The sequence below is a fragment of the Thermochaetoides thermophila genome (assembly GCF_000221225.1).
Source record: "Thermochaetoides thermophila DSM 1495 unplaced genomic scaffold scf7180000011820, whole genome shotgun sequence".
Lineage (NCBI taxonomy): Eukaryota > Fungi > Ascomycota > Sordariomycetes > Sordariales > Chaetomiaceae > Thermochaetoides > Thermochaetoides thermophila.
Window position 1 is genome coordinate 582249 of NW_006383036.1, and position 24327 is coordinate 606575.

Consider the following 24327-nt stretch of genomic DNA (forward strand, 5'->3'; position numbering starts at 1 on the left):
GCGTGTCTGTCACCTGCAAAGACCAAAATCGTCCTCACCTGCCGCTTTTTTCTTCACGGTCACCTCTTTTAAGACGCTGTTCGTATAGAACCTTTCCGTCTGCTCTCTAGAAGATACCCTCTCCCCCCGCTCAACACAAAGAACATCGGGTTTCAAATCTCCGAACTCGATAGGAGAGAAATACCCCACTTTCATTTTCTCGAAAACCGCGATTCCTGATATAGAGGCTACCTTGAAGCAAAAGAGGGCATTCACTTTGTCGTTTGGCCGGCTTAGACGATCGAGAGCTTTTGGCGCTTTAAATCCTTTTGACTTTTCAGTCTTCTTTCTACAACCGAAACGGGTCCTGGCGGGGTGACGGCCTAACGTCCCACAGTTCGCGAAGATGCTGAAGATATGGTCTATGGTGTGTACCTTACCTGGCATGAAGACTACGCACAGAAGGGAGGTGCTGACCGACGCAGAAAAAAGAGCAGCAGAAGGCTGAGAACGGCGGGGAAGCGGCCGCGGGGCAGCCCAAGAAGAAGAAGGTGACGGCAGCGCAATTACGGGTGCAGAAGGGCAAGCTTCCTCCCCTCCCCTACTGATTATGACTTCAGGATGCTGATGTCCCAGACCTCTCCGAACTCTCCCTCGGCTCAACCATGACCACGGAATTCCCCGACCCCGACGACATCCTCAACTTCATCCTGTACATCACGCCCGACGAGGGCATGTACAAAGGCGGAAAATTCAGCTTCACCTTCCACATCACACCCGCGTTTCCGCACGAGCCGCCCAAGGTGCAGTGCCGCGAAAAGATTTACCACCCTAACATCGACCTCGAGGGTAAGGTGTGCCTGAATATTTTGCGCGAGGACTGGAAGCCAGTCCTGAACCTCAACGCGGTGATTGTGGGTTTGCAGTTCCTATTCCTCGAGCCGAACGCGAGTGATCCGCTCAATAAGGAGGCCGCGGAGGACCTGAGGAATAACAGGGAGGGGTTTAAGCGGAATGTTAAGATTGCTATGAGTGGGGGGACCATTCGGGGGGAGACGTATGATCGGGTGTTGGTTGCTTAGAGGCGGGAGCAGGGAGGAGGGGATAAGCATAGGGACAGGCAGTACATGGCGAACAGGAGTATTTCCTTGATTGCTTGGGTTTTGCACGCAGGGCGTCTCTTTAGTCATATCCTACTCACAACTTGTGCCTTCTCGTCGGCTGGTATAGACGCAGGCGATTCGGCTTGAAACATCTCGGTGGTTTTGTCCCATGGTAGTTTGGATTCTGTTAGTTTTTTTTTTTTTTTTTTTTGTGTGTGTGTTCCAGCGGAGGTTTCGGGGCATCGTCCTTACAGATATGTGGTCAAGCCGAGATCCAACTTCGGGTTAGAAGATGCTACTCTGCAACATTGGATAGACTCTATTGTCTGGACCAGATACACACCTTTGACATCGGATCGAACACATGGAAGATGGAATCCAACCTAAGCAAAGAGCAAAGCCTCTCTTGAATGGCACACGTCATCACCGCCTAGCCAATATTCGATCCGATGTTCGCCCAATACGCCGTTGATGGGCAATTCGAGACAGTCATCCCGGGATCAGGAATCCATCATGCCATTCTCAGAATGCCACCGGCCGGTCGGAGTGAGTCAACGGCAGCGGCTCGGAGCAACTAGGCCGAAAGCGCAGCCCGAAAGGGTCCGGCAGCGGCAAGTTGGGTCTCTGTAGGTGATCGGACACGCGGCCCACTTATCTCCGGGGACCTAGGGGGGGGGGGAACCACGGGCCAACTGGGTGCGGAGCAAGACGGTGCGCTGCGGCAGGTTCTGCTCGGGGAGGGGATCCCTGGAGCAGCGGCGGACAGTGATGATGTCTGCACTAGCACTTTGCTGTGTGGTCTGTGGTGGATGGAACTTGGATGTCCCCGTCCACAGGTGCTGATGTCGCTGTGATGTTGCAGCGGCCCAGCGTCGCAGCCAGCGAAACGCAGCAGTGTAAAGGCCAGACAGGCCCCACCGACTCCTTTTGGCTTCCGTCGACCCCCTGCCTGCCCCAGATTTTTCGCAGCCAATTGGAGTCATCAACTGTCAGCGGTCCCACCAACGCGCCCCACAGGGCAAGCACGCCAGTGGCTGCTCTGGCCCCGAAGTCGGTGCTGGCAGCCCAGTTAGGTGGTTGACAGCAAAAATTCTGACTCGCCAGCTCCGATCAGAGTAGAGAGCAGGGAAAATTGTTTTGAGCAGAGCAGCACGCAACAGTGACTCCCCCAGTCTCCCCATAAAGCTGTTTGCCCGTCGTCCGGATTTCTGGGAGAGTTTCCCGTTTTTAGCTCTCTTCTTTTTCCCCTTTCCCCTTCATTTCGACCTCATCCCATCCATCCCAACCCACAAACTCCCCCTCCTAGCCCCTCCCCCTCTCTTAATTTAATACCCTTCAGTCACAATGGCCTCCCGTGGCTTCTCCAAGGCTCTGCGCTCACAGGTAGCGCGCCAATTGGCCGCCCCGGCCCAGAAGCGTACCTTCATTGCTGCTGCCGGCCTCGTGCGTGCTTCGGCGGTTGCTGCCCGCGCGACGGCGGCTGCCCCGGCGCCTCGGACGCAGGTGCGCGGCGTCAAGACGATCGACTTTGCCGGCCAGAAGGAGGAGGTTTGGGAGCGCTCCGACTGGCCGCAGGAGAAGCTTCTTGTGAGTGAGAGCTGCTGAACTTGATGTGAATGAGAGGAGCTGACATCCCCCAAGGAGTACTTCAAGAACGACACGTTCGCGCTGATCGGCTACGGCTCGCAGGGCCACGGCCAAGGTCTCAACCTGCGCGACAACGGCCTCAACGTTATCGTCGGCGTGCGCAAGGACGGCAAGTCGTGGCAGGACGCCATCCAGGACGGCTGGGTCCCCGGCAAGAACCTGTTTGAGGTGGACGAGGCTATCAAGCGCGGCACCATCGTCATGAACCTGCTCAGTGACGCCGCCCAGAGCGAGACCTGGCCTCATATCAAGCCGCTCATCACCAAGGGCAAGGTGCGTACTGCGAAGAGCGAGAGCATCTGGTCAATGCTAACCTGAGGTAGACCCTCTACTTCTCCCACGGCTTCTCGCCCGTCTTCAAGGACCTCACCAAGGTCGAGGTTCCCGCCGACGTCGACGTCATCCTCGTGGCCCCCAAGGGCTCGGGCCGCACCGTTCGTTCGCTCTTCCGCGAGGGCCGCGGCATCAACTCGTCCTTCGCCGTCTACCAGGACGTCAGCGGCAAGGCCAAGGAGAAGGCCATCGCCATCGGCGTGGCCATTGGCTCGGGCTACCTGTACGAGACGACCTTCGAAAAGGAGGTCTACTCCGACCTGTACGGCGAGCGCGGCTGCCTGATGGGCGGCATTCACGGCATGTTCCTGGCGCAGTACGAGGTGCTGCGCGAGCGCGGCCACTCCCCCAGCGAGGCCTTCAACGAGACGGTCGAGGAGGCCACCCAGTCGCTCTACCCGCTCATCGGCGCCAACGGCATGGACTGGATGTTCGAGGCCTGCTCGACCACCGCCCGCCGCGGCGCCATCGACTGGACGCCGCGCTTCAAGGACGCCCTCAAGCCCGTCTTTAACCAGCTCTACGACTCGGTTAAGAATGGTGATGAGACTCGCCGCGCGCTCGAGTACAACTCGCAGCCTGATTACCGCGAGAAGTATGAGAAGGAGATGGAGGAGATCCGCAACCTTGAGATCTGGCGCGCCGGCAAGGCGGTGCGGTACGTTTTTCCCCCCTCCCCCCCCCCCGTTTCCCCTCCCCCTTTTCCTCCCTTCTGCCCAGCCTGAATTTTACTTATTGCCCTATTGCATTAACCGTGACATATGCTGACTGCTTACAGCGCTCTCCGGCCCGAGAACCAAAAGTAAGGTGGCGTTCGGGGATGGGACGCTCGGGACAGTTTGAGTCGGTTTTACAGGTTTGGGCGCTGAGAGCGCCTGCACCACGGATACCCCGGGCAGGAAAAAAAACGGTTTGAAAATGTTTTATAGTTGTACTGTACATATAAATGGGATGGGCGGTTTGGTCACCAGTCGCTGCTCTACATGTATAGTGGTCATCGGTGCTGGCGACGACTTGGTGTTTGATGATGGCTGGTCAGGACAACCTTGTCCCCCGGGTTGACTCATAAACCTGGGTTCTTTCCATCGACACCCCCTGAGTCTGTCATCCCCTATCTTCTCCTCGATCCATGTCCTCATGCTCAACATCGCCAAGATGTCTTTGCCATCACGAGGGCCATCATACTTCTTTACCTGGCCTGAGAGTCAGGGCCATCTCATTATCCTAATGCCTGGCTAGCTGTCCCGTCACTCAGGTTTCAGGCTCGAACTAATTCACCAACAGCATACTTGAAGACTGCCTGCTGAATCCCTTATTCTCAGGCCGGAGATGTCGTCAAGACGGCAGATCACTGTTAAATCAGTCCTATGGTACGTACCCAGGGACTTTTGTTGGTAAGTCTAACTTTCCTAACCGTTATAACACTTGATGTTGAATCTTGCTTAGTTATTGCAGCCGGGTTTGTCCCGTTCCGATATGTTAAGGTTATTAACAGAGTCATGGCCAATTGTCAGGGACAGAGCTTGCATTCATGACGATATCAATACCCGTAAACATGGTCATATTGCACCTTTCTTGGCTGAACTCGGCGGTCATTTATACTTCCTTTTCCTTCGAGCATGATCAGACACAAAGTCCTGTCCCGAATGATTTTATCTTCTAACAGGTTGACCTGTATGCATTAAATCGTTGTCATCTTCCCTGAGCCGAAAACTCAACATAACCCATCCATCCTCGGCAATCCTCTTATCGGTTCCCCCTCATATCCCATCCTCCCACACCCTTTGCCGTCCCCTCCCCCCCCCCCAAAAAAAAAATTCAATCCTCCTCCTTCAATAACTCTCCTACCTTCGCCAAATCAACATTTCCCCCCGTCAAAACAACCCCCAGATCCCATCCCCTCTCTCCCCCCTCCAACTCAACCATCTTCCGAAACTCCTCATTAAATAGCACAACCGCAACCCCCACAACCGCACTCGGCTCGACCACCACCTTAAGCCTCTCCCACACCAGCCGCATCGCCCTCTTAATCTCCTTTTCACCGACCCGGTAAATATCCCGTACCAATTTATGTCTGTAGATCAATTCCCACGGAATTTCTCCCACTGGTGTGCGCAGTCCGTCAGCGATTGTTGAGCTCTTGACAGTTGTAATTCTTTCGCCTGACCCGTGAAAAGCGCGGTAGCCGTCGTCTGCGCCTTGGAAGGAGGGTTCCGCACCGAAGACGTGGATTGGCCCGGGGCGGGGAGGGTTGCTGCTGGAAGGATGAGAGCAGGCTAGGGCGGTGCCAGAGAGGAGGCCGCCTCCGCCGAGGGGGTGATGATCGCGTGGGGTTGGAGGGACGGGGAGAGTTGCTGAAGGAGTTCGTAGGCGACTGTGGACTGACCGAGGATGGTGAGGGGGTGATTGTAGGGGGGGATTAGCCTTGCCGTAGCTGTGCCTGTGGCTGTGGCCTTCTTTGGTTGTGTCTTCTTATCCTGCTGGGAAGCACCAGACTCTGCTGTAGAGTCAGGGGTAAAGCTATAGTTGGCCTCCTGAGCCTCAGGAGCTTCTCCATTCAGCCGGGCGAGAATTTCGGCAGTGACTTTCTCCCGTTCGGCGGCTGTGGGACCGGAGAAGATCACGTTTGCGCCGAGGGCTTTTGTGGCGGCTACTTTAACGGGGTTGGCGTTTGAAGGCATGATGATATGTGCTGGGATGCCGGCCTCGCGGGCTGCGAGGGCTACCGCTTGGGCGTGGTTCCCTAGGGTTATGTCAGTTCTCCTTCGAGTTCGCAAGGCTCAGCCAATATCCAAAGTCAAAGTAGGAAGACTCCTGATAACCTCACCAGACTTGAGCCCCCTCCCCCCCCCCCCAACCCAAAAAAAAAAAAAAATCAAGGTCTCAATGAACCTCAAATTCACCCGAAAGACGAACACATACCCGAACTATGCGTAACAACCCCCTTCTCCCGTCCCCCATTGTCCAACCACCCCTCCTCCCTTTTGAGTCTCTCCACAGCATGGAACGCTCCCCGTGCCTTAAATGCCCCGATTCTCTGAAAGTTCTCGCACTTGAAATACAGCCGGATCTTAGGCTTTGCAGGCACGTGTGACGGATCAGCCCATTCCGTGCCGGCCAGTTCCTCGGGCGTGCGGGGCGTTGAGGCGTACTCGTTGAGGGAGGTGCTAGTGAGAACGGGGGTTTGGTGGATGTGAGGTTTGATGAGGGCATAGGTTTCGGGGATGGAGGCGTATACTAAGGGAATGTCATGTCCCCAATCAGCGGACGTCATTTTGGTGAATCGCGATAGCTTTAAAAGTTGGCTGTCAAAAGGTGAAGAAAACGTCGGTTGAGAAGAGCAATGAACGAGTAGAAGTTGAGGAATGAATGCTATGTTAAAGCCGAGGCTTGTTTCGCGGGGTTAGAGAGTTTTCGTAGATATTTGTCTCAATTGAGGATGAAGTTCGAAGAAACACTTTGCGTTTGCTTTGCTTTCGAGAAACTTTCAGGCTTGGGTCAACTTCCCGACATCAATGCCCTCCTTTCTGGAAATACAAAAATGTAGTCAATTTCTAATCCAAATAATGTCATTGTCCAACAATTCCCCCCTTCCCCCCCTCCAACCAAAAAAAAAAAAAAAAGCCCGATAACGCAAGCCAAGGCTCTCTCTGGCGACATCAACCACGAGGCGGGGCTGTCGGCGCGGCGCCATCGTCCTCCGACGTCTCTGAATGCAAGGCGCCGTTATTTGGGTGACATTGCATGTTTACCTGTTTGAGCTTCTATGTCAAATACACTGAAATGTTGTCTCCATCATGACATGGACTGAAGGACGCACAGTGACAAAGAGCCCCTAAAAACCCTTAGTTTCTTCTTGGCCCGGGTCCTGTCAATGCGTATGCTTGTATCTACTAAGCTAACAAAAGCAACGTCATCGTTAACCCTCAGCTACCCAGCGCTGACGTACCGTTTCTAGCCGGCCCGGACGTAACGCTCGGCCGGCCGTTTTCTCCGCCAGCACGACCCCAGCAAGCCGGCTGAGGCCGGCTAGGGCCGGAGAAGAGTGGGCCGCCATGCAACCTGCAGAGTCCAGACAGGTCGGTCGTCCCTGGATTCGCCTCGACTGGTTAAGCTGCTGGGATGGCATGGCATGCACAATCAGACTGGCTGGCTAGTTGTCTTGCGGCCAAAGGTAAGTGTGCAGTGATGACACGGCGGCGCATGGCAGCAGGGGAGTGAATCCTAGATAGAGATGGACGACATGTCGGTAGTCTAGATGATGTCGGAGGATTGGGGATGGGGCAGATAGGGAAATGCGAAGTAGGGGTTCGTGTAAGTGGCCTTCTGAAAAGTCGAGAGTAAGACAATAGAGCCTCGAAGAAGACGACAACAACAAGAGCACATCCACATCACTACCTCTCTCATAATGGCCTGAAGAGAGAACAATCCCGTTGTCTTCTTCGACACACCGCTACACGCCCATCAACATAAGCACATGATACGTTCATCCAACAGCCAACAGGATCGCCGACAACCGACATCATGTGCCCGTCGATGACAAAGAGAAACTCCCAGAACACCCAGCTCGGCTGCTGTGCGATCCCAAAACCCAGCCGGCAGGGGAGCAGGGCCGGAGCTCCACGAGGAGGCCGGAATGAGCTACTGGCAAGGCCGGAATAGATTCCGGCCTTTGTCTATATAGACGGGCCTCGGACCTGGGAAGGGGGTCTGTGAGCTTGCTTTGTCTGCAGTGCTTAGACGCATATCAAGATTCATGTTCAGATAGGAGCGAGAGCCTGATCACGGATCCTGGATCTGGGCGCTGACCTTTTGTGGTTGAGGCTGATCTCATCTCATCTCATCCCCCTTTCACAACATAATTGGGAACACTCATCGACATCCATCCATCTCACTCACCAAAGCTCATCTCATCCCTCTCCCACCATCCTGGCAAAACATTACCTCAACACCACAATGGGTTCCGTAACCCCCTCTTTCCCGGTTTTGACAGACCCCCGTCCCGAAGATCACTCCCTCCCCGCCTTCATGGTCTCCACGACCCGGGGCTTCCTCCCCCGCGCAGACCCCATCGTCACCCTCCCCCCCGAATTCTCCGCCCTTGAATCCCTCCTCCAGCGCATGCCAATCCGCACCGCCTCGGGCGAGCCGGGTCTTCTTGCACAGGGAAAATTCGGGGAGGCAGTCGAGACCGAGTTGCCGGACTTGACTGAGGAAGTAGAGAAGTATAAGCATGATCTTCCGATGGTGAATGCCCTGTATAGGGACTATAGTTTCGTGGCGAGTGCCTATCTGCTTGAGCCCTGTCATCTAAGGTGGTTGAAAGGAGAGGGGTATGGGTTGGGAAGGGAGAGGTTGCCTAGGCAGGTGGCTAGGCCTATTTGGAAGTGTGCTGAGATGTGAGTCTATTTGTCTGTTGTTTTTTTTTTAAAAAAAAAAAAAATAAATTCTCTCCCCCTCCTCCTCCCCCCCCCCTTTCCCGTCATCTTGCCGAAAACTTGTAACTTTTTTACTAACTGATGTTCCCAGCTGCAAATTCCAACCCTTCATGGAATACGCAGGCTCCTATGCCCTTTACAACTACCGCCTGGTTGACCCCTCGCTCGGCCTCTCGGATCCCACCAACGTCCGCCTGATCCGCGCCTTCGAGCACGGCCTGGACCCCTCCTCCTCCGAAGCAGGCTTCGTATTAGTCCACATCGAAATGGCGAAGCACTCCGGCCTGCTGGTCTCTGCCGCGCTGGACGCGCTCGCAGCCTGCTCCTCCCAGCCTCCCTCGCGCACACAGCTCAACACTGCCCTGTCCAACATGGAATCAGCCCTCAAGACGATCAACGCGGCGATGGAGACCATGTGGGCTCGTTCGAAGCCGATGGAGTATACCTCCTTCAGGACCTTCATTTTCGGCATCACCTCGCAACCAATGTTCCCCAACGGGGTAATCTACGAAGGCGTGGACGAGTTCGAGGGCAAGCCTCAACGCTTCCGCGGCGAGTCTGGCGCAAACGACAGCATGGTTCCCCTCGTCGACAATCTGCTAGGTGTAGAAATGCCCGACACCCCTCTGACCGCCATCCTGAAGGACTTCCGCCGGTACAGACCGAGCAACCACCGCGAGTTCCTCGAGTGGGTTAAAGACGCAGCCGAGACCGCCAACCTCAAGAAGTGGGCTCTCGAGACGGATTCGGAGGAGGGATACCTCGAGACGCGCGCCCTGTGGCTGAAGGTGTTGCACCAAATCCGCGATTTTAGGTGGCGACATTGGTGCTTTGCACGGGAGTATATCATCAAGAGGACGATGCATCCCACTGCGACGGGCGGTAGTCCGATTGTGACGTGGCTGCCGAATCAGCTAGGGGCAGTGTTGGATGAGATGGAGAGGTTATATGGGAAATTTGGGGGCGAGGAGGCGAAACTGGGGGCGGAGGTGGATGGGATTATGGATTTAGTCAGACGGCAGAGGGATATGCTTGCCAAGGAGGTGAGGAAGTTTTGTGAGGAGAGGGGGGTTAAGGAGTAGGCGGCTCCTGTGCTTGGAGGATGGGAGGATGTTAGGCTGGATGAGTTAAGTGTTATTGGAGGGTTGGGTCACGGTTGATGTATTGTTGGCTTTGGGTGATGAATGGATTGATGTTGTCTTTTCATGTAGTCTTTGTTGTTGCACTTGGGTCGTGATGAGAACGATGTCTTCATTGCTGTTGTATCCGCATTACTGACTGCTATCTTTCTCTCTCTCTCTCTCTCTCTTCTTTTCTTTTTTTTTTTTTTCGTGTATCGCTGCCGTCATGATCTATCATCTCGTTATTTCGTCTCTCCTGCATTACCATTACTTTCATATCATGATCGTATATACGACTTCTTATAATATATATATATATTCTTCTCCCCCCTTACCCTCCCCTTAACTTTCACATCCCCATGATTACTCCTATCATCCCCAGTAACCCCCCAAACCCCAAGAAGCTCAGTTTGACCCTAAATATCGACGCCTCGCTCGAACTAGGCTCAATCTTCTCCACAATCCCTCCTCCAGTCGGCTGAGCCCCCTCTTCCACCGCCGTACAGCTCTCTCTGCCACACCTATAACCCCTCGGACAGCACCCCTCCCTTTCTCCCTCCTCCGCAGAGCACATGTACCATCCCGCAGCACATACTCTTTCTCCCTTTCCACTCCCATTGCCAGGGTTAGAGTTAGACGTCGGTTCCGGTGCAATAATCGTGACCAGCCCAGCCCCGTTGATGATGGTTGTTTGGGAGCTAAAAGGGGGGCACGATGCGGGTGCACACGCCCGGCCGGAGGGACAGCAGCCGCCGCCGAGGGCGGCTGAGCAGGGGTAGAATCCGGTTGGGCAGAATTCATCATCATTATCACTATCATCCCCCGCCGTGGTGCTGGAAGGTCGGGAGGGGGTCGTTGAGTGAGGAGAGGAAGAGGAAGAAGGTAAAGAGGTAGGTCGAAACGGTGCTCCAGCTGAGTCGGGCAGAGTGGTCATGCTGGTAATTGTGCTGGTGGGGATTGTGGAGGTTGAAGTGGTGGTTAGGGTTATTGTGGATTGGCTTGGGACGCCTATAGCATGATCAGTCAGCATCCATCCTTCATACCTAGCTATTACCATTGCATCAATCTCGATTATATGCCCAACCAGACGGAGCTGACCACCAAGCTGGGGGGAGCCTGCAGAGCAGGGAACCTCAACTTAGGGAAGAGAGGGAAAAAAAAAAAGAAAAAGAGAGAGAGAGAAAGAAAAACGGGGGGTGGGGGAGGGGAAAGTTGAGACTTACACCCCACGCCGGCACACTCCCACCCCCTAAAACAACACCCTCCCCCTAATTCACTTGGACACTCTGTTCCGCCCTCCCCGCACTCGTCAACCCCGCCTCCGCACCTCGCCCCCTCGGGACAGCACCCAACCGGCCCTAATCCAGTATCAGGCACCACCATACATGTCGTGCCCTCCCAGCAACACGAGTTGGGGTAGCCTATCGCGTCGCAGGAGTGGGTGTCAGAGGGGCAGGCCCATTGGCGTTCTTGTAAGGATCGACGCAGTGGGTTGGGGGAGATATCGCGCAGAAGATGGGGGGCGAACGGGGCGAGGGGAGAGATTTGGTCGAGGTTGAGGGAAGAGATGTTGTGCCATGTCCGGGAGCGCGCCGCCAGGAAGATGCGACTATCATCGTTGTCGGTGTCCGGGAAGGCGACATAATGGGGATAGAACTTTGCTCCTTGGTCCGGGGGCATTTTCTTAATCGCAGTCGGCATAACGTTACGCGGGCGTGGTTTGTTTTGATTGGTCGCTTGGGCAACAGAAGTCGCCCCTAGGAGGAGCAGCATTGAGGGAGGGTGCATTGTTGATGGTAGTTGATAATCAAGTGACTGTTTCGATTTGATTGATCGTTGAGAAGGCGATTCCCGACAGGTTGGTCCGGGTCAGGGACTCGGATGATGACGCGGTGGCGCGGGGCTGTATGTAACGCGAGCGGATAGTTTGTTTAAGCCTCAACCTCGCGCAAAGTTAATCTTTTCTTTTAACAATTAAGCGATCGCTCGATCAGGAGACATCAATTCCTCGTTGCGACTTCGCAAAAGTCGATGTTGTGAGCAGAGCACTGTTTAAGCGCTGACGATGGTTGATTGAGAGAAAGTTGGCGGCGGGTAAAATGCGATCGCGCGACGAGATCCTTGTTGACGAGTTGCTTGGTTGGGATACGAAGAAAACAAGGCGCGCGATTGGCCGGGTGATAGGTGGGGCGCTCCAATGGAGGGTTGGTCAAGGGGAAGGAAAAGAGGGAAAATTCCCAAAAGAAAGAGGCAGAAAACTCCAAAACTTGATTTGATGAATGAAAGAGAGAGAGAGGGAGGGAGGGAGGGAGGGAGGGAGAAAGGATGGTTTGAGATGAAAGGAAAGAGTGAGGAAAGTCAATCGGAAAGTTGCGGTTAGATAATTGGAAAAAAAAAAAAAAAAAGGTAGCTCCAAGTATTCAATGGGTTGGTGATGGGAGAACTCGGGGAAAGCATTGACAGAAACTTTTTTTTTTTTAAAAAAAAAGATGGAAAAGGGGAAACTGACAATTAACTGATGTCGAAAGAAACAACGAGATTCAGAGAACAGAGTGATCTCAAGATAAGAAAGCAATTTCATTCCCAGCCCATTCCATTTACAATACAAACCTTTTTAAAACATAATATGAACCCATGCCATCTATCCAAACCCATAAACTACACACTCTTTATACACTGTAATATCTCATCATACATCCCATCCCCATATCGAACCCAATCCTACACTCTGATCGCTCACACACACTCTCTTATCCCTCATCCCACATCACACATCTCCCCCTCAAACCCATCACCAACCACTCCTCCCTACCAAAGCTCCCCAGATCCAGAACTACCCTCCTTTGCCTTAAGAACACCTCCCATAAAGGCCTCCACCACCAACCCCGCCGCAACCCCGACATTTAAGCTCTCGACTCCCACCCTCTGTGCCGCCCCCCCTCCCCCCGGCACAGCAACCTCATAATCCGCCTTCTTGACCGTCGCCCTCTCCAATCCTTCCCCTTCACTCCCCAACACCAGGACACACCCTCCCTTCCTCAGCGGCTCCTCCCTCCGGACGTCATCTAGATCCCAATGCCGTCTATTTTTCCTAACGCTTGGGTCGCGAGCGCATGCCGCGAAGACGGTCCACCCGTTTTGTCTGGTGGTTGTGAGGAAGTGTGGTAACGAGGGGATTATGAACAGCGGGAGGGACTCGGCTGCGCCCGAGGAGGCCTTGAGGGTTACTGGGGAGAGGGGCGCTGAACCATGTCGGGTTATGCCGACTGCTGAGGCGCCCAGAAAGAGGGAGGTACGCAGGATGGAGCCGAGGTTGCCGGGGTCCAAGATGCGGTCGAGGATAAGGATGAGAGGGTTGTAACCTGGGATTAGGGGGGAGGGGAGTGGAAGGGAAGGGGAGGTTCCATTGATGGAGGCATCTTCAGCGGACTGGTGGTCTAGGGTCACGGGGATTTCCGTGATGGGCTTGGGGACGCCGTCCTCGGACGAGGGGAGTGGGCCGAGGGCAGTGACGGGGGGCTGCGGCAGCGGAGACGCCTCCAAAACGAAGCCGTTGTGTGGCCTGCCCTCGGCCATCTTATCCATGAGTCGCTTGTCGGCGTCGGAGAGGATGGTGACGGGGACACCCTTAGAGCGGGCCAGGGCAAGCATGGCGCGGGAACCCGACGGGTCTTTGCGCTGGTGCAAGTCGGTCATATAGAGGTGGTAGAGCTTGCGGCGGGCGGAGAGCAGGGCGGCTTCGACGACGGATTTGCCGTAGAGGAATTGTGAGGCGGCCGTGGTATAGGGGATCGAGAGGGGGAAGCGGAATTTTCGGGGGTATTTGCTCTCGTCTGCGTTGCCGTTTTCGTTTCTGTTTTCGTTTTCGTCTTCGCGGGCGGATTGGCTATCGCGCTTGTTGTCGCGATTTTTGTGCTCGTTGACTCTGCCGTTGCCTCTCTCACGTGGCCTGTCTCTCGCTTTTTTCACCTCCTCTGGCATCGTGCTCTTCCCATCGCTGGTAACTGCCCACTCGCTACGCGTATCTTTCCCCCTCGACTCGGAAAGCTTCTTCGCACGGTTGACTTCTCTCTCCATCTCGGCGAATGGGTCGCTCTCTTTCTGCGGGCTCACTTCTCTCTCCAGCTCTGCAAACATATCGTCTGCGTCAATACGCCCGCTTCTTTTCTTTCTTCCTTTCTTTTCCATTTCGTCGTCGTCATCGTCATACTTACCCCTAGCCCTTTCCTCATCAATCAAACCCCCCTCCTTGAACACCTCCAACGCGGCCTTCCTCGCCGCCAGCGCAGTCGCCTTCCCCCCCATCTGCTTCTGTAATTCTCTATACTTCTCTACCATTCCCGTCGCCTTCAACTTCCACACAATGCTATCCTTTCCGAAACTCTCCTGCGGATCGTAGAACCTCGCCTTCCGCGTCTTGGCATCGGGTCCTAACACTTCCTCGACCGGGTCTTCCGTGATGTCCTTCTTACCCTTGCGGATGCGGTAGGTCGGGCGTTCCGCTTCGAGCGCCTCGCGCAGTTGTTGGCGTTGCTTGTAGGTTAGTTTTTTGCCTTCGGCCGCGAGCTGTTTCAGGCGCTCGATGTCGGGGCCCTGGGGGTTCGAGTGTTCTTCTTTGACGATACCCTCGCGGATAGCGGAGAGAATAGACGCGGGACGGGTCAGGCGGACATTGGGCAGGCGGGGAATTGGCCGGCGGGCGGCTTGGAGGGTTAGGGGGAGCATTTTGGTTATGAGAAGTGTATTGTTGCCATATGTTGAGGGGAGCTGAGTGTTGAATTGAGTCTAGTGAGAATTGAAACAAGAATATGAAAAAAAAAAAAGACAAAACTGAGTGAGGGCACTGTGAGGGGTATCAATGTGACCTGCTCAACTCAATTAGTACTAAAAATGACTTAAACAGAAGCCTAGAAGAAACAACTGGCCTCAACTCGAGGCCTCTTGAAAATGAATGAAGTTGTTGTACTTCTTTAACTCTCGGAGTCTCTCAGATTAAGGAACTGAATTTCCTTTCCTGAGAACCCTTCTGGCCCCAAAAACGAGGACCCACCTTTTTCTAATCAATCAACCAATAAAACGTGCCAAGAACTACCCCACCACCCCACCATCCCATGCACAGTGCGAGTCGAACTCATACCACGCACTCAACGCGATGCGAACGCGTCAGAGTATATCAAGTCAAGACTCGATGGAGCGACTTCGATAGACAATCAAGACAATTGCCGTTGACAGGCAGCATGGTACCCGTCTAAAATGTCGAAGGTTTGGTAAGTGCGGCTCTGACTCTGCGCATAATCTTTATTTACGATTTTTGCGAAATATTTTCTTTCAATTTCTTGGGTCTTTTCTTTTTTTTTTTTTTTTTTTTTTGAAGCTGGGGCATCGCTTACTTCCGAGAGACAGCCCTCCTCCCTCTTTAATTGCTCGAAAACTTGCAAACTGCCGGCCCTCATAACGAACTTCAACGACTCCGACGACAAGCAGTTGTATCGCTTGCTGACTGCCGCCACTGCGGGGGATAATGTCGATCTTAGTAGTAACCCCTAACCGACAGCGACGATGCCGGGACAAGAAGTCCACACCGGCAACGGCGAAGACGACCACGACCATGACCATCCCGATATTTTGGATGGGCTCGATGGAATCACCAATGCGTCACTTGGGCTGTCTGAGGCTCTCGCTCAACAACAACAATACCAGCAGACGAAAGGGCAGACCCTGCAGAGGAGGATGCCAGCCCCCCCAGCGCAGTCATTCATCCCCAGCCTGAGCGAACTTCTACGTGGGAGAAGGAGTTGGAGCAAAAGTGGGAGTAGCAGTCCGCTGGTTGTTTCGCAAGGGAGCCAGAGTCTGATCAAGAGTGAGAGTAGGAGTAGGAGTAGGAGTAGGAGTAGGAGTAGGAGGAGGAGGAGGAGTACGAGTAGGTGTGTTAGTCCGGTTCAAATCACGACAACAACAACAACAACAACAACCAAGCCTGCCACCAAGATGAAGGCAAAGATAGCGAACGGCATGGTTAAGGCGGGCCCAGAGACGACGACAAATATTGCGGTTGTGATACCGTGGATGCCCCCTTCAAAAAGGAATGAGTACAAAGCGGTTGAGATTGAGCCATGGGATCCGGAAGAAGAGGAGGGATTGCGGGGGAGCGGGAGTAGAAAACGGCGTAGGGTAAGACAACCTATTTCTGAAGATTCGCTTTTTTTTAAGAGAGGGAGGGGGGGGGGAGGGAGGGTAATTGGCAAGGTGATGGTTGGCATGGCTGCACGGCAGCATACATGCACACATTTTATGCATGGGAATGGCATGGCAGGAGAGTAAAGGTTAACGTTTGTTGGAGTGAGAGGTACGCGAAGGGCACGGGCTGGTATGTCGCGCACGACATGGCAAGATGGAGGCTCTTATCATTCTTGCCTGGCTTTGGGGCCATTGAGATGGTATTGTTTGTCTTGATGGCGTTTGAAGCCTGGATGAGAGAGAAAGGAGAGCCTTGGGTTGGGGGCAGCATCTCCCTGCTGAGATACCCATACAATCGCGCTGTTGTTGGTCCTTTGCTCTCTGGGAACTCTCCGCCATGGTTTGGACTTCATATCGTCGTGGTTTTGTGCATTCGGTCTGAGTTTGGGCCGTTGACCACGCAAACCATCGTCAGTACCATTCTCAGCATAAATACCCCTTCCCTCGTTTCGAGTTTTTTTTTTTCTTACCACAATTCTTTCTTCTACCATTCCATACCTACGCCACGTTCATCACCATCCAGTTCATCATCACCCATCATTACCATTCTGCCTCACTGCCCATACACTTGGCCCGATCGGGAGCTATCTTTTACGCTATCTTTGCCCTCATACATATCCTTACCCTTAGCCTACGCACGTGAGCGCATGGACTCCGATATGGACCAAGAGCCCTTCGTGGGCTCAGGGTACCAGCCGGGGGACAAAGGCTCTGAGTTCCAGCCTAACGCTGGTTCGGAATACCAGCCTGACGATGCCTCTTTGTACAAATCAGAGGATGACCTCCAGCCAGAATACTACCCGTCCATGGACCTAGACTCAGACTACCAGCCTTCTGAGTGGCAGCACGACCCGGACGAAGAAATGGTAAGCAGACACCGCCAAGTGGCAACTCAGTCTGCTTCATCATGACATGCCATGCCATGCCGTCTTGCCCAATCTGCACACAAACCCCCATCCGAATCAACCCGTTCAATGCTAACCCTTCCCAGGACGACCTCGACGACGACCTCCCCGAAGTTCCCGGCACGCACAAGCGCAAGCGTAACGACGACGATGGCGACGACGACAACGTCTACGCAGATGACTACTACTACTACGACGAGCAAGAGTCCGACGATGATATTGTTTCAGAACCCCGCGGCGGCGGCATCCGGCCTCGCCTCGGGCCTATGGATGATTTCCTTGACGCCGTACCAAGCCGCAGAAGTACAAGAACAAGCACCCGCCCCAGCTCGAGCCAGCTCGTCTCTATCGAGGGCGGGAATCAGCCGGGAGGTAATGATCTTGGGTCGATGAGGACGAGGAGACTCAGACCTAGGGTTAGTTATAGTTACTCCATGAACGGGGTTTATGATGATAAGGACGAGCTGCAGGACTCGGATGGGGATGATACGAATATCTCGCTGGTGCAGTCTGATATCGTACAGCCAAGGAAACAGAGACGGTTGACTGCGTTGAGGAAGCCCCCGGCGAGGATATGGACTCAGCAGAAAGCGCAGGCTGCTAAGCAAACAGAGGATTGGGGAGACTCGGATATCGAGTTCGAAGATCGCAGGAGGCGGTCGTCACGCTCGACTAGAGCCACAAAAATCATCTCCGACACCTACCTCGATGATGAGGATATAACTTATGTCGACGACGATCGGCCCCCAGCAGCAGCAGCAGCAGCAGCAGCAGCAGCAGCCCCGCGTATCCCCAACATGCGCGAACTCTTCCCTCCTCCACCCCCCGACTTTAAGTTCTTCCACAGTCCCACCTGCGACGTCTGTGGTCACGCCGCTGACGACCGCATCAAAGGTGCCATGGTCCCCTGCCAGGGCTGCTCCAACTCCTACCATAAAGCCTGCCTCGGCAACCGCTCCATGCGCGAACACGCCGTCACCAAGGTCGGCCCGGACATGTTTGTCTTGCAATGCCGCTGGTGCATCGGGGTTCATAAAAAGAGGGATGAGAGGGCTCCGAAATATGATATGTGCCAGAAGTGTGGGGGAAGGAATCCCAGTTGTGTGAGGTTTGCGCCGCGCAGGACGCCGAAGCAGGAGGAGGTTATGAGGGCTGAGAATGGCGGCGTGGATCCGGTTACCAAGGTCGAGGGTACGTTGGTGAATAATTCGGAGAGGGTGTTGTTTAGGTGCGGGAGGTGTAAGTGTGCTTGGTGTTGGGAGTGTCTGCCATTGCCGGGGAAGACGACCTCGGGGGCAGGGGGGGATTTGACGAAAGCCAGGAGGGCGAGGCTCGAGGAGTATGGCATTAGCTGGATGTGTCGGCTTTGCCAGGACACGGAGGAGCTGAAGATTGATAAGATCGTCGCGTGGCGCCCGGCGAGGAGGGAGCTTTACTCTGAGGGCAAGACGCTGCTCGATTTCACGGAGGACCAGCTCGAGTATCTGCTCAAGTGGGAGCACAAGTCGTACAACCACTGCGTCTGGATGCCGGGGGCGTGGGTGTACGGCATCGCGAAGCATGCCATGCGGCAGGCGTTTATTCGGCGGACGCTGGGCCAGGGGAGTGGGGATGTTGAGGGGGAGAGACATACGGATTCGCTGCTGCGCTGGCACGAGAAGGACGCGATTCATGACGTGTGGATCACGCCGGATATTATACTCGATGTGCGCTACGCGACCCGGTCGAAGGAGGATGAGAACAGGTATAGGGCGATGTCGCGCAGCGACAGGTTTGAGTATGACCTCGACCGCGTGTTTCACGTTGTTAAGATCTACGTGAAGTTCGAGGGGCTGGGGTATGATGACGTGGTCTGGGACACGCCGCCGTCGCCGGACTCGGGGCCCATCTGGGATGCCTATCTCGATGCGTACCGGGAGTACCTCAACGGGAAGCATTTCCGGCCCGAGCCGTGGCCTGCCATGCGGGCAAGGATAGAACGCTTCCGGCAAATGGACTTCGGGGATATCGAAGTCAAGGAACAACCTCCCGGCCTGAGAGAGGGGTGCAAGCTGATGGCATACCAGCTCGAAGGGCTCAACTGGATGTTATACAACTTCCGATACGAGCGGAGTGTCATCCTCGCCGACGAAATGGGCCTGGGCAAGACGGTACAAGTCGTCGCTCTGCTGGCGAGCTTTATCCTGACTGCGCCCAAGGTCTGGCCGTTCCTGATCGTCGTGCCGAACGCGACGTGCGCGAATTGGAGGCGAGAGATCAAGAAATGGGCGCCGGATCTAAGGGTCGTGGCCTACTATGGAGGGAAAGTGTCGCAGACGCTGGCGCTGGATTTTGAGCTTTTTCCGGGAGGCGCGAGGGATATGCGCGCGCATGTGGTGATTATGTCGTATGACAGCGTCAAGGACTGTGATCCGCGGCTGAAGTCGGTGAAATGGGCGGGTTTGGTGGTCGACGAGGCGCAGGCGCTCAAGAGCGATGAGAGCGCGCTGTATAGGGTCTTGAGTTCGCTCAAGATCCCGTTTAAGTTGCTGCTGACGGGCACGCCGTTGCAGAATAATAAGCGAGAGTTGTTTAATCTTCTGCAGTTTATTGACCCAGCGATGAGGGCAGACCAGTTGGACGAGCGCTTCAGCCAGATCACGTCGGAGAATCTGCCAGAGTTGCACGACCTGATCAGGCCTTACTTCTTGCGCCGGACCAAGGCCATGGTACTCACATTCCTCCCGCCTATGGCTCAGATCATCGTCCCCGTCAGCATGTCCGTCCTGCAGGAGAAGCTGTGCAAGTCCATAATGGAGAGGAATCCCCAGCTGATCCGCAGCGTGTTTGTCCAGCAGGGCGGCAAGCTCAAGCCGTCGGAACGGGGGTCGCTGAGCAATATTCTGATGCAGCTGCGCAAGTGCCTCTGCCATCCCTTCATATACTCGCAGGCCATTGAGGACCGCAACGTCCCGCCCGAGGTCATGAGGCGCAACCTGATCGAGGCGTCGCCGAAGCTGATGCTCCTGGAGATCATGCTGCCCAAACTAAAGGAGAGAGGACACCGCGTGCTTATGTTCTCCCAGTTCTTAGACCAGCTCACCATCCTTGAGGACTTCCTCAATGGCCTGGGCTTGAAGCACGAGCGTCTGGACGGCAACCAGTCCTCTCTGGAAAAGCAGAAGAAGATCGACGCCTTCAACGCCCCCAACTCGGACATCTTCGCCATGTTGTTATCGACCCGTGCCGGCGGCGTGGGCATCAACCTCGCCACTGCCGACACGGTTATCATCCTCGATCCAGACTGGAACCCGCACCAAGATATCCAGGCTCTCTCGCGCGCTCATCGTATCGGCCAACGCAGAAAAGTTCTCTGCTTCCAGCTCATGACAGTCGACTCCGTCGAGGAAAAAATCCTCCAGATCGGCCGCAAGAAACTCGCCCTCGATCATTTGTTGATCGAAATCCTCGACAACGAAGAGGACGCCCCCAACGACGTGGAGTCCGTGCTCAAGCACGGCGCGGCCGCGCTCTTTGGCGAGGGAAAGAAGAAAGAGGCGATTATGTACGACTCGGCGGCGGTTGAGAGGTTGCTTGATAGATCTATGATGGAGGAGACAAAGACGGGCGAAGATAAGAGTGCCGAGAGCGCGTTTGCGTTTGCTCGCGTATGGGCGAATGACGAGGGAGGACTGAAGGACGATTTGCAGGTGAAGGAGACAAGTGTGAGTGTGGGCGTGTGGGAGCAGATTTTGAAGCAACGCGAAGAAGAGGCACGCAGGGAGGAGGAGGCTAAGTTGGAGAGATTGGGACGAGGGGGGCGCAGGAGGGGGGTAAGTACTCTCTGTCTCTGGAAGAGGGTTTGACGAGGGAGGGGCTAACGTGATGCAGGCTGCGTATGCGAGCTACACTGGCCCGCGCTTTGAATTTGACGATGGCGCGGATGCGGCAGCCGCTGAGTCTGACCAGGCTGATGGCGACGGGGACTTTGTGGGCAGCGATAAGAGTGATGCTGAGTCAAGCGACGAGGAGGAGGAGGTGGTGGTGGTGGTGGAAGAGGAGGGGGAGGAGGAGAGAGACAGCGAGGCTGCGAATGGTAAGTCGACGTTAGAGAAAGAGATGCAAGAGTCGCAGAGTGAGACGAGAACGGCTGGAAGTCTGGCCGGGCAGGATGGTGCTGTTCCTGCGTCTTTGACAAAGATTGCAAGGAAGAAGGCTGCTGGAAGTCCAGACGGCGCTTCGACGACGACGACGACGATGACGACAACGACAACGACAACGACTGCAAAGTCTAGGAATATTAAAGCTACAGCGGCTGGAAGTCTAGCCTCACTGTCAACAGCTGTGGTATCCACGCCTAAGAAAGCGAGAGTTCGCAAACAACAAGCCCAGACGGACACCACAACCCCTTCATCGGCTCCGAGAACAACAAGCTCACGCAAACGCCCAAAGCAGACTCCGAAGTCGACCACACAAACCTCCCCAACGTCAGCCCAAAAGACCAGCAAGAAGACCAAACGGGAGCCGTCGGCCGCAAAAAAGGCAGTGCAAGCGGCGGTGGCAGCAGCAGCGAGCGCGGCAGCCGCCAGAAGGAGAAGGGCAAGACCTCCGGCGCAGATGCAACAGTTGCAGTCTTCTGCCCTCTCGACGGAGAGGGGGACGCAAAGCAAGGGAAGAAAGGTAAGAGAAATGGAAAATCAGGGCCAGGAGGTAAGACCGCAGGAGCAGGAGGGACAGGCACAGGCACAGGCACAGGGACTGCGACTACCGCCCAACCTGGTCCCGGACAAAAACGTCACGGCAACGCTCTGCTCAACGGGCATGCCCGCGCTGGGGCTGGGAATGGATCCGTTGGTGGTGAGACTCTTGCAGTCGCAGGTGCAGCAGCAGGGTCTCTTGCCGGCACAACCGCCAATACAACAACGGGAGCGACTCTAGCGATTGTTATTCCCAGTCTTAACTCTACCACCACAACAACGACATCATCAGGAGCGACGATTCCTGCCAGGGTGACGCCCATCCCGCCGTCGGTTATTCCCGGCCGTTCTGCCCCTCCGAAGCCGGGGCACTTACCGCCGCCAACGATGCCAATGTCACAAGGTTTATCTCAGGCGCCAGTTGTGCCGTCATACCCCCCCTTTCCGACACCCGTCCCAGTTCCCGTCCCGATCCCGTCGCATCACTATTCCCATACTCAACCCCCTGTTACCCCCGTCCCCATACCCGCCCCCGCCCCAGCACCATTGCAAATGTCCGAGACGCCGTGCTTCGTCTGCGGCTTCATGCACCCCGACTCATGGGAGTGTCCGGAGCAGAGGTCGGAGGTGGCGCTGCGATTAGCAATTGATCGTATTACGACCATACTTAAGAAGGGGAAGATCACGGAACGGGAGAGGGATATGTGGGTTTGGAGAAGGAATTGGTTGGGGGGGAAGTTGAGAGGGGTCAAGAGGGTAGGTAAATAGGGAGAGTTGCAGTAGAGGATTTCGTTTTTGCTTTCGGAGGGAGCATGGGATAGGGTAGAGGGTTGATTTGAGTTCAGCAAGAGGGAGTGTTACGGCGTATGATATGGCATGGAGTTCGTGAGAAGGGAGGAGGTTGGTGATGCGTTTTAGAGTGGAATGAACTTATACCTAGGTTTTTGCTGGGATGGGTCAAGTGCATGGACATTCATCGATGGGGTATTCTTGAGTCTCTTAGTTTTTTTTTTTTTTTTTAGTTCATTCCTCATGAGGCAGAAGCAGTTACTTAAGGTTATGGCATACCCTATGGTTAAGGGAGAGGAAAGGGTAAGGTACATAGTAATAATCAAATGATTACCAGAGATGTCGTGGTCATTGCTTTGAGACTTATTGAGTTAGGGGGCTCATATCCTGCATTCACTGGGATCAGATACAACCCTCTAGCGGAGCAAGGGGTTAGAAGTAGTCAGAAGAACGAGCAAGGGTATCATCATATGATGATGGGTCTAAGGCCAAGAGTCCAAGGATTATGTATTGACCAGGCAACATCCAATTTTTATTCTCCCCTTATCCCCTTGCCAGGCGCATTGTTAAATGGAGAAGTGGTTATGATGGACTGGTAGATAACCAATTGAAGATACACAATTCTCTTGAAACTGATCGGGCAAGCATGTCCCCCTTTTGAAGAGTTAACTTACTTCTGAAAGTCAGATCACATCTCCCATCACTTGCTCATCACTCAAATTCGGTGGCCGCTATGATTTTTTCCTCTCTTGCTTGTTCTTGCATCCTTCAGCGGCTTGAAGGTCAACAAGCAAAAGTGGAAAGACACCGCTGCTCTGCATCAACATTGAAGCCAAATGCATACTACCGAGTGGCTTGCATGCCTGCGTGGAACTGCCGGCAGTGAGCCGAAGGGACAACACAGCAGGACACAAAAAGAGTTTTTGTTGACGTCTGTCATGGGGGAAGTATCAACAGCACCGGATGTCCTCGATCTCTCCGATCAAAGAGCATCTGACTTCCACAATTGATTCATTAACCCACTGAACAAAAGAGATTTCTGAACTCCGGAATCCCTTCCGTTATCTCTCTCTCACATCTGTGTTGGGAGCAAAGAAGTTTAACGGCATTGCTACTCTGTTTGTCACGTGCATCGACAAACCCTCTCCAACATGCACGTTGCCGGGCTTGATGGTGCATATCTAACGCAGGGAACCTTATTTGAGCTGTTAGGGCGTTTGCTTGTGCTTTTGGCTAGTCCAAACTCTCACACTCTCTTTGGCTGCTCTTGCTATGTCTGGTAGTATTCTCATCCTTTGATGTTTTGTGCTTTGCTGCGCTTTGCTCTAATGTAATGCATGTCATGTGGCATTATGAAGCCGCATAGTTCAGGGGAAGACCCTGAGCGAGTAGAGGAGAGGGGCGTGTTCTAGAAGGGGAGAAAGAAGCATGGCAAAATTGAGCAGCATGGATCAGCCTGCTTTAGAGAGGGAGATGAAGAGCGCAGTGTTGATCATTTTAAAAATAAGCATGCTCCCACTTGTGTTGCTTCTTCACGGGCGGTCTTGTACTGGTCCTAGCTTTCACTTTGTACAAAAGGGCAGAAGTGCGGTAAACCCCTGATTTCTTCCAACACTCATGCTGTGTTAGCTATTTTCATGGTTGCTGCTGCCTTCTCATCATCATCTTTGGAAGATCTCAATCAACCTCAGCTTTCGCCTCGACAGGAAGGGAACACAAACTCGCCTTGTGTCTGCCTCACCGGTCTTTCGGTAATGTTACTAAGGTTGTGTTGGTTGAATTGCTTCGCCACATATTGGTAAGGCAACTGGGTTTTTTTTAAGAGTGGATAGGTGAGTCTTGATCTGGGACACCATCACATCAGCTTAATTCGGTCACTTAGCCTCACACACACCATGAACAGAGTCGTAAAGTGTAAAGAAAGATCTTGATCCGTCAAAGTTGAGTCTGGTCGGACACAACAGCAAACACACCTACAAGCGGTATAGATCAGACGCTGGCAGAACTCAAACGCCGGCATCAGACTTTAACTACACAAGTCCGTTTGCTCGCCGCTACTGTCTGCCAGCTCCTTGTTGGCAAAACCTCCTTTCATCACG

The 24327-nt window shown here is 54.2% G+C and overlaps 7 protein-coding genes across 7 annotated transcripts; 4 read left to right on the forward strand and 3 right to left on the reverse strand.

Moving 5' to 3' along the window:
• Positions 1-385: 385 nt before the first annotated feature.
• Positions 386-1061, forward strand: CTHT_0051670 (putative ubiquitin protein; the record flags this gene model as incomplete). The annotated part of the gene is made up of 3 exons (XM_006695445.1): positions 386-406; positions 465-530; positions 600-1061. 3 exons carry the CDS (start codon positions 386-388, stop codon positions 1059-1061), a joined length of 549 nt encoding a protein of 182 aa, XP_006695508.1.
• Positions 1062-2426: 1365 nt separating this feature from the next.
• CTHT_0051680 (acetohydroxy-acid reductoisomerase (alpha-keto-beta-hydroxylacil reductoisomerase)-like protein) lies at positions 2427-3868 on the forward strand (the record flags this gene model as incomplete). The annotated part of the gene is made up of 4 exons (XM_006695446.1): positions 2427-2669; positions 2724-3002; positions 3053-3720; positions 3841-3868. The coding sequence occupies 4 exons, from the start codon at positions 2427-2429 to the stop codon at positions 3866-3868; spliced, it is 1218 nt and encodes a 405-aa protein (XP_006695509.1).
• Positions 3869-5338: 1470 nt separating this feature from the next.
• On the reverse strand, positions 5339-6336 carry CTHT_0051690 (threo-3-hydroxyaspartate ammonia-lyase-like protein; the record flags this gene model as incomplete). Its single annotated transcript, XM_006695447.1, has 2 exons — positions 5339-5805; positions 5985-6336. 2 exons carry the CDS (start codon positions 6334-6336, stop codon positions 5339-5341), a joined length of 819 nt encoding a protein of 272 aa, XP_006695510.1.
• A 1682-nt stretch (positions 6337-8018) lies between these two features.
• Positions 8019-9582, forward strand: CTHT_0051700 (indoleamine 2,3-dioxygenase-like protein; the record flags this gene model as incomplete). Its single annotated transcript, XM_006695448.1, has 2 exons — positions 8019-8461; positions 8592-9582. 2 exons carry the CDS (start codon positions 8019-8021, stop codon positions 9580-9582), a joined length of 1434 nt encoding a protein of 477 aa, XP_006695511.1.
• An 854-nt stretch (positions 9583-10436) lies between these two features.
• CTHT_0051710 (uncharacterized protein) lies at positions 10437-11409 on the reverse strand (the record flags this gene model as incomplete). Its single annotated transcript, XM_006695449.1, has 2 exons — positions 10437-10629; positions 10949-11409. 2 exons carry the CDS (start codon positions 11407-11409, stop codon positions 10437-10439), a joined length of 654 nt encoding a protein of 217 aa, XP_006695512.1.
• Positions 11410-12429: 1020 nt separating this feature from the next.
• CTHT_0051720 (putative mitochondrial large ribosomal RNA protein) lies at positions 12430-14346 on the reverse strand (the record flags this gene model as incomplete). Its single annotated transcript, XM_006695450.1, has 1 exon — positions 12430-14346. One exon carries the CDS (start codon positions 14344-14346, stop codon positions 12430-12432), a length of 1917 nt encoding a protein of 638 aa, XP_006695513.1.
• An 834-nt stretch (positions 14347-15180) lies between these two features.
• CTHT_0051730 (uncharacterized protein) lies at positions 15181-21680 on the forward strand (the record flags this gene model as incomplete). The annotated part of the gene is made up of 4 exons (XM_006695451.1): positions 15181-15541; positions 16489-16724; positions 16850-20575; positions 20634-21680. 4 exons carry the CDS (start codon positions 15181-15183, stop codon positions 21678-21680), a joined length of 5370 nt encoding a protein of 1789 aa, XP_006695514.1.
• Between the last annotated feature and the right edge of the window lie 2647 nt (positions 21681-24327).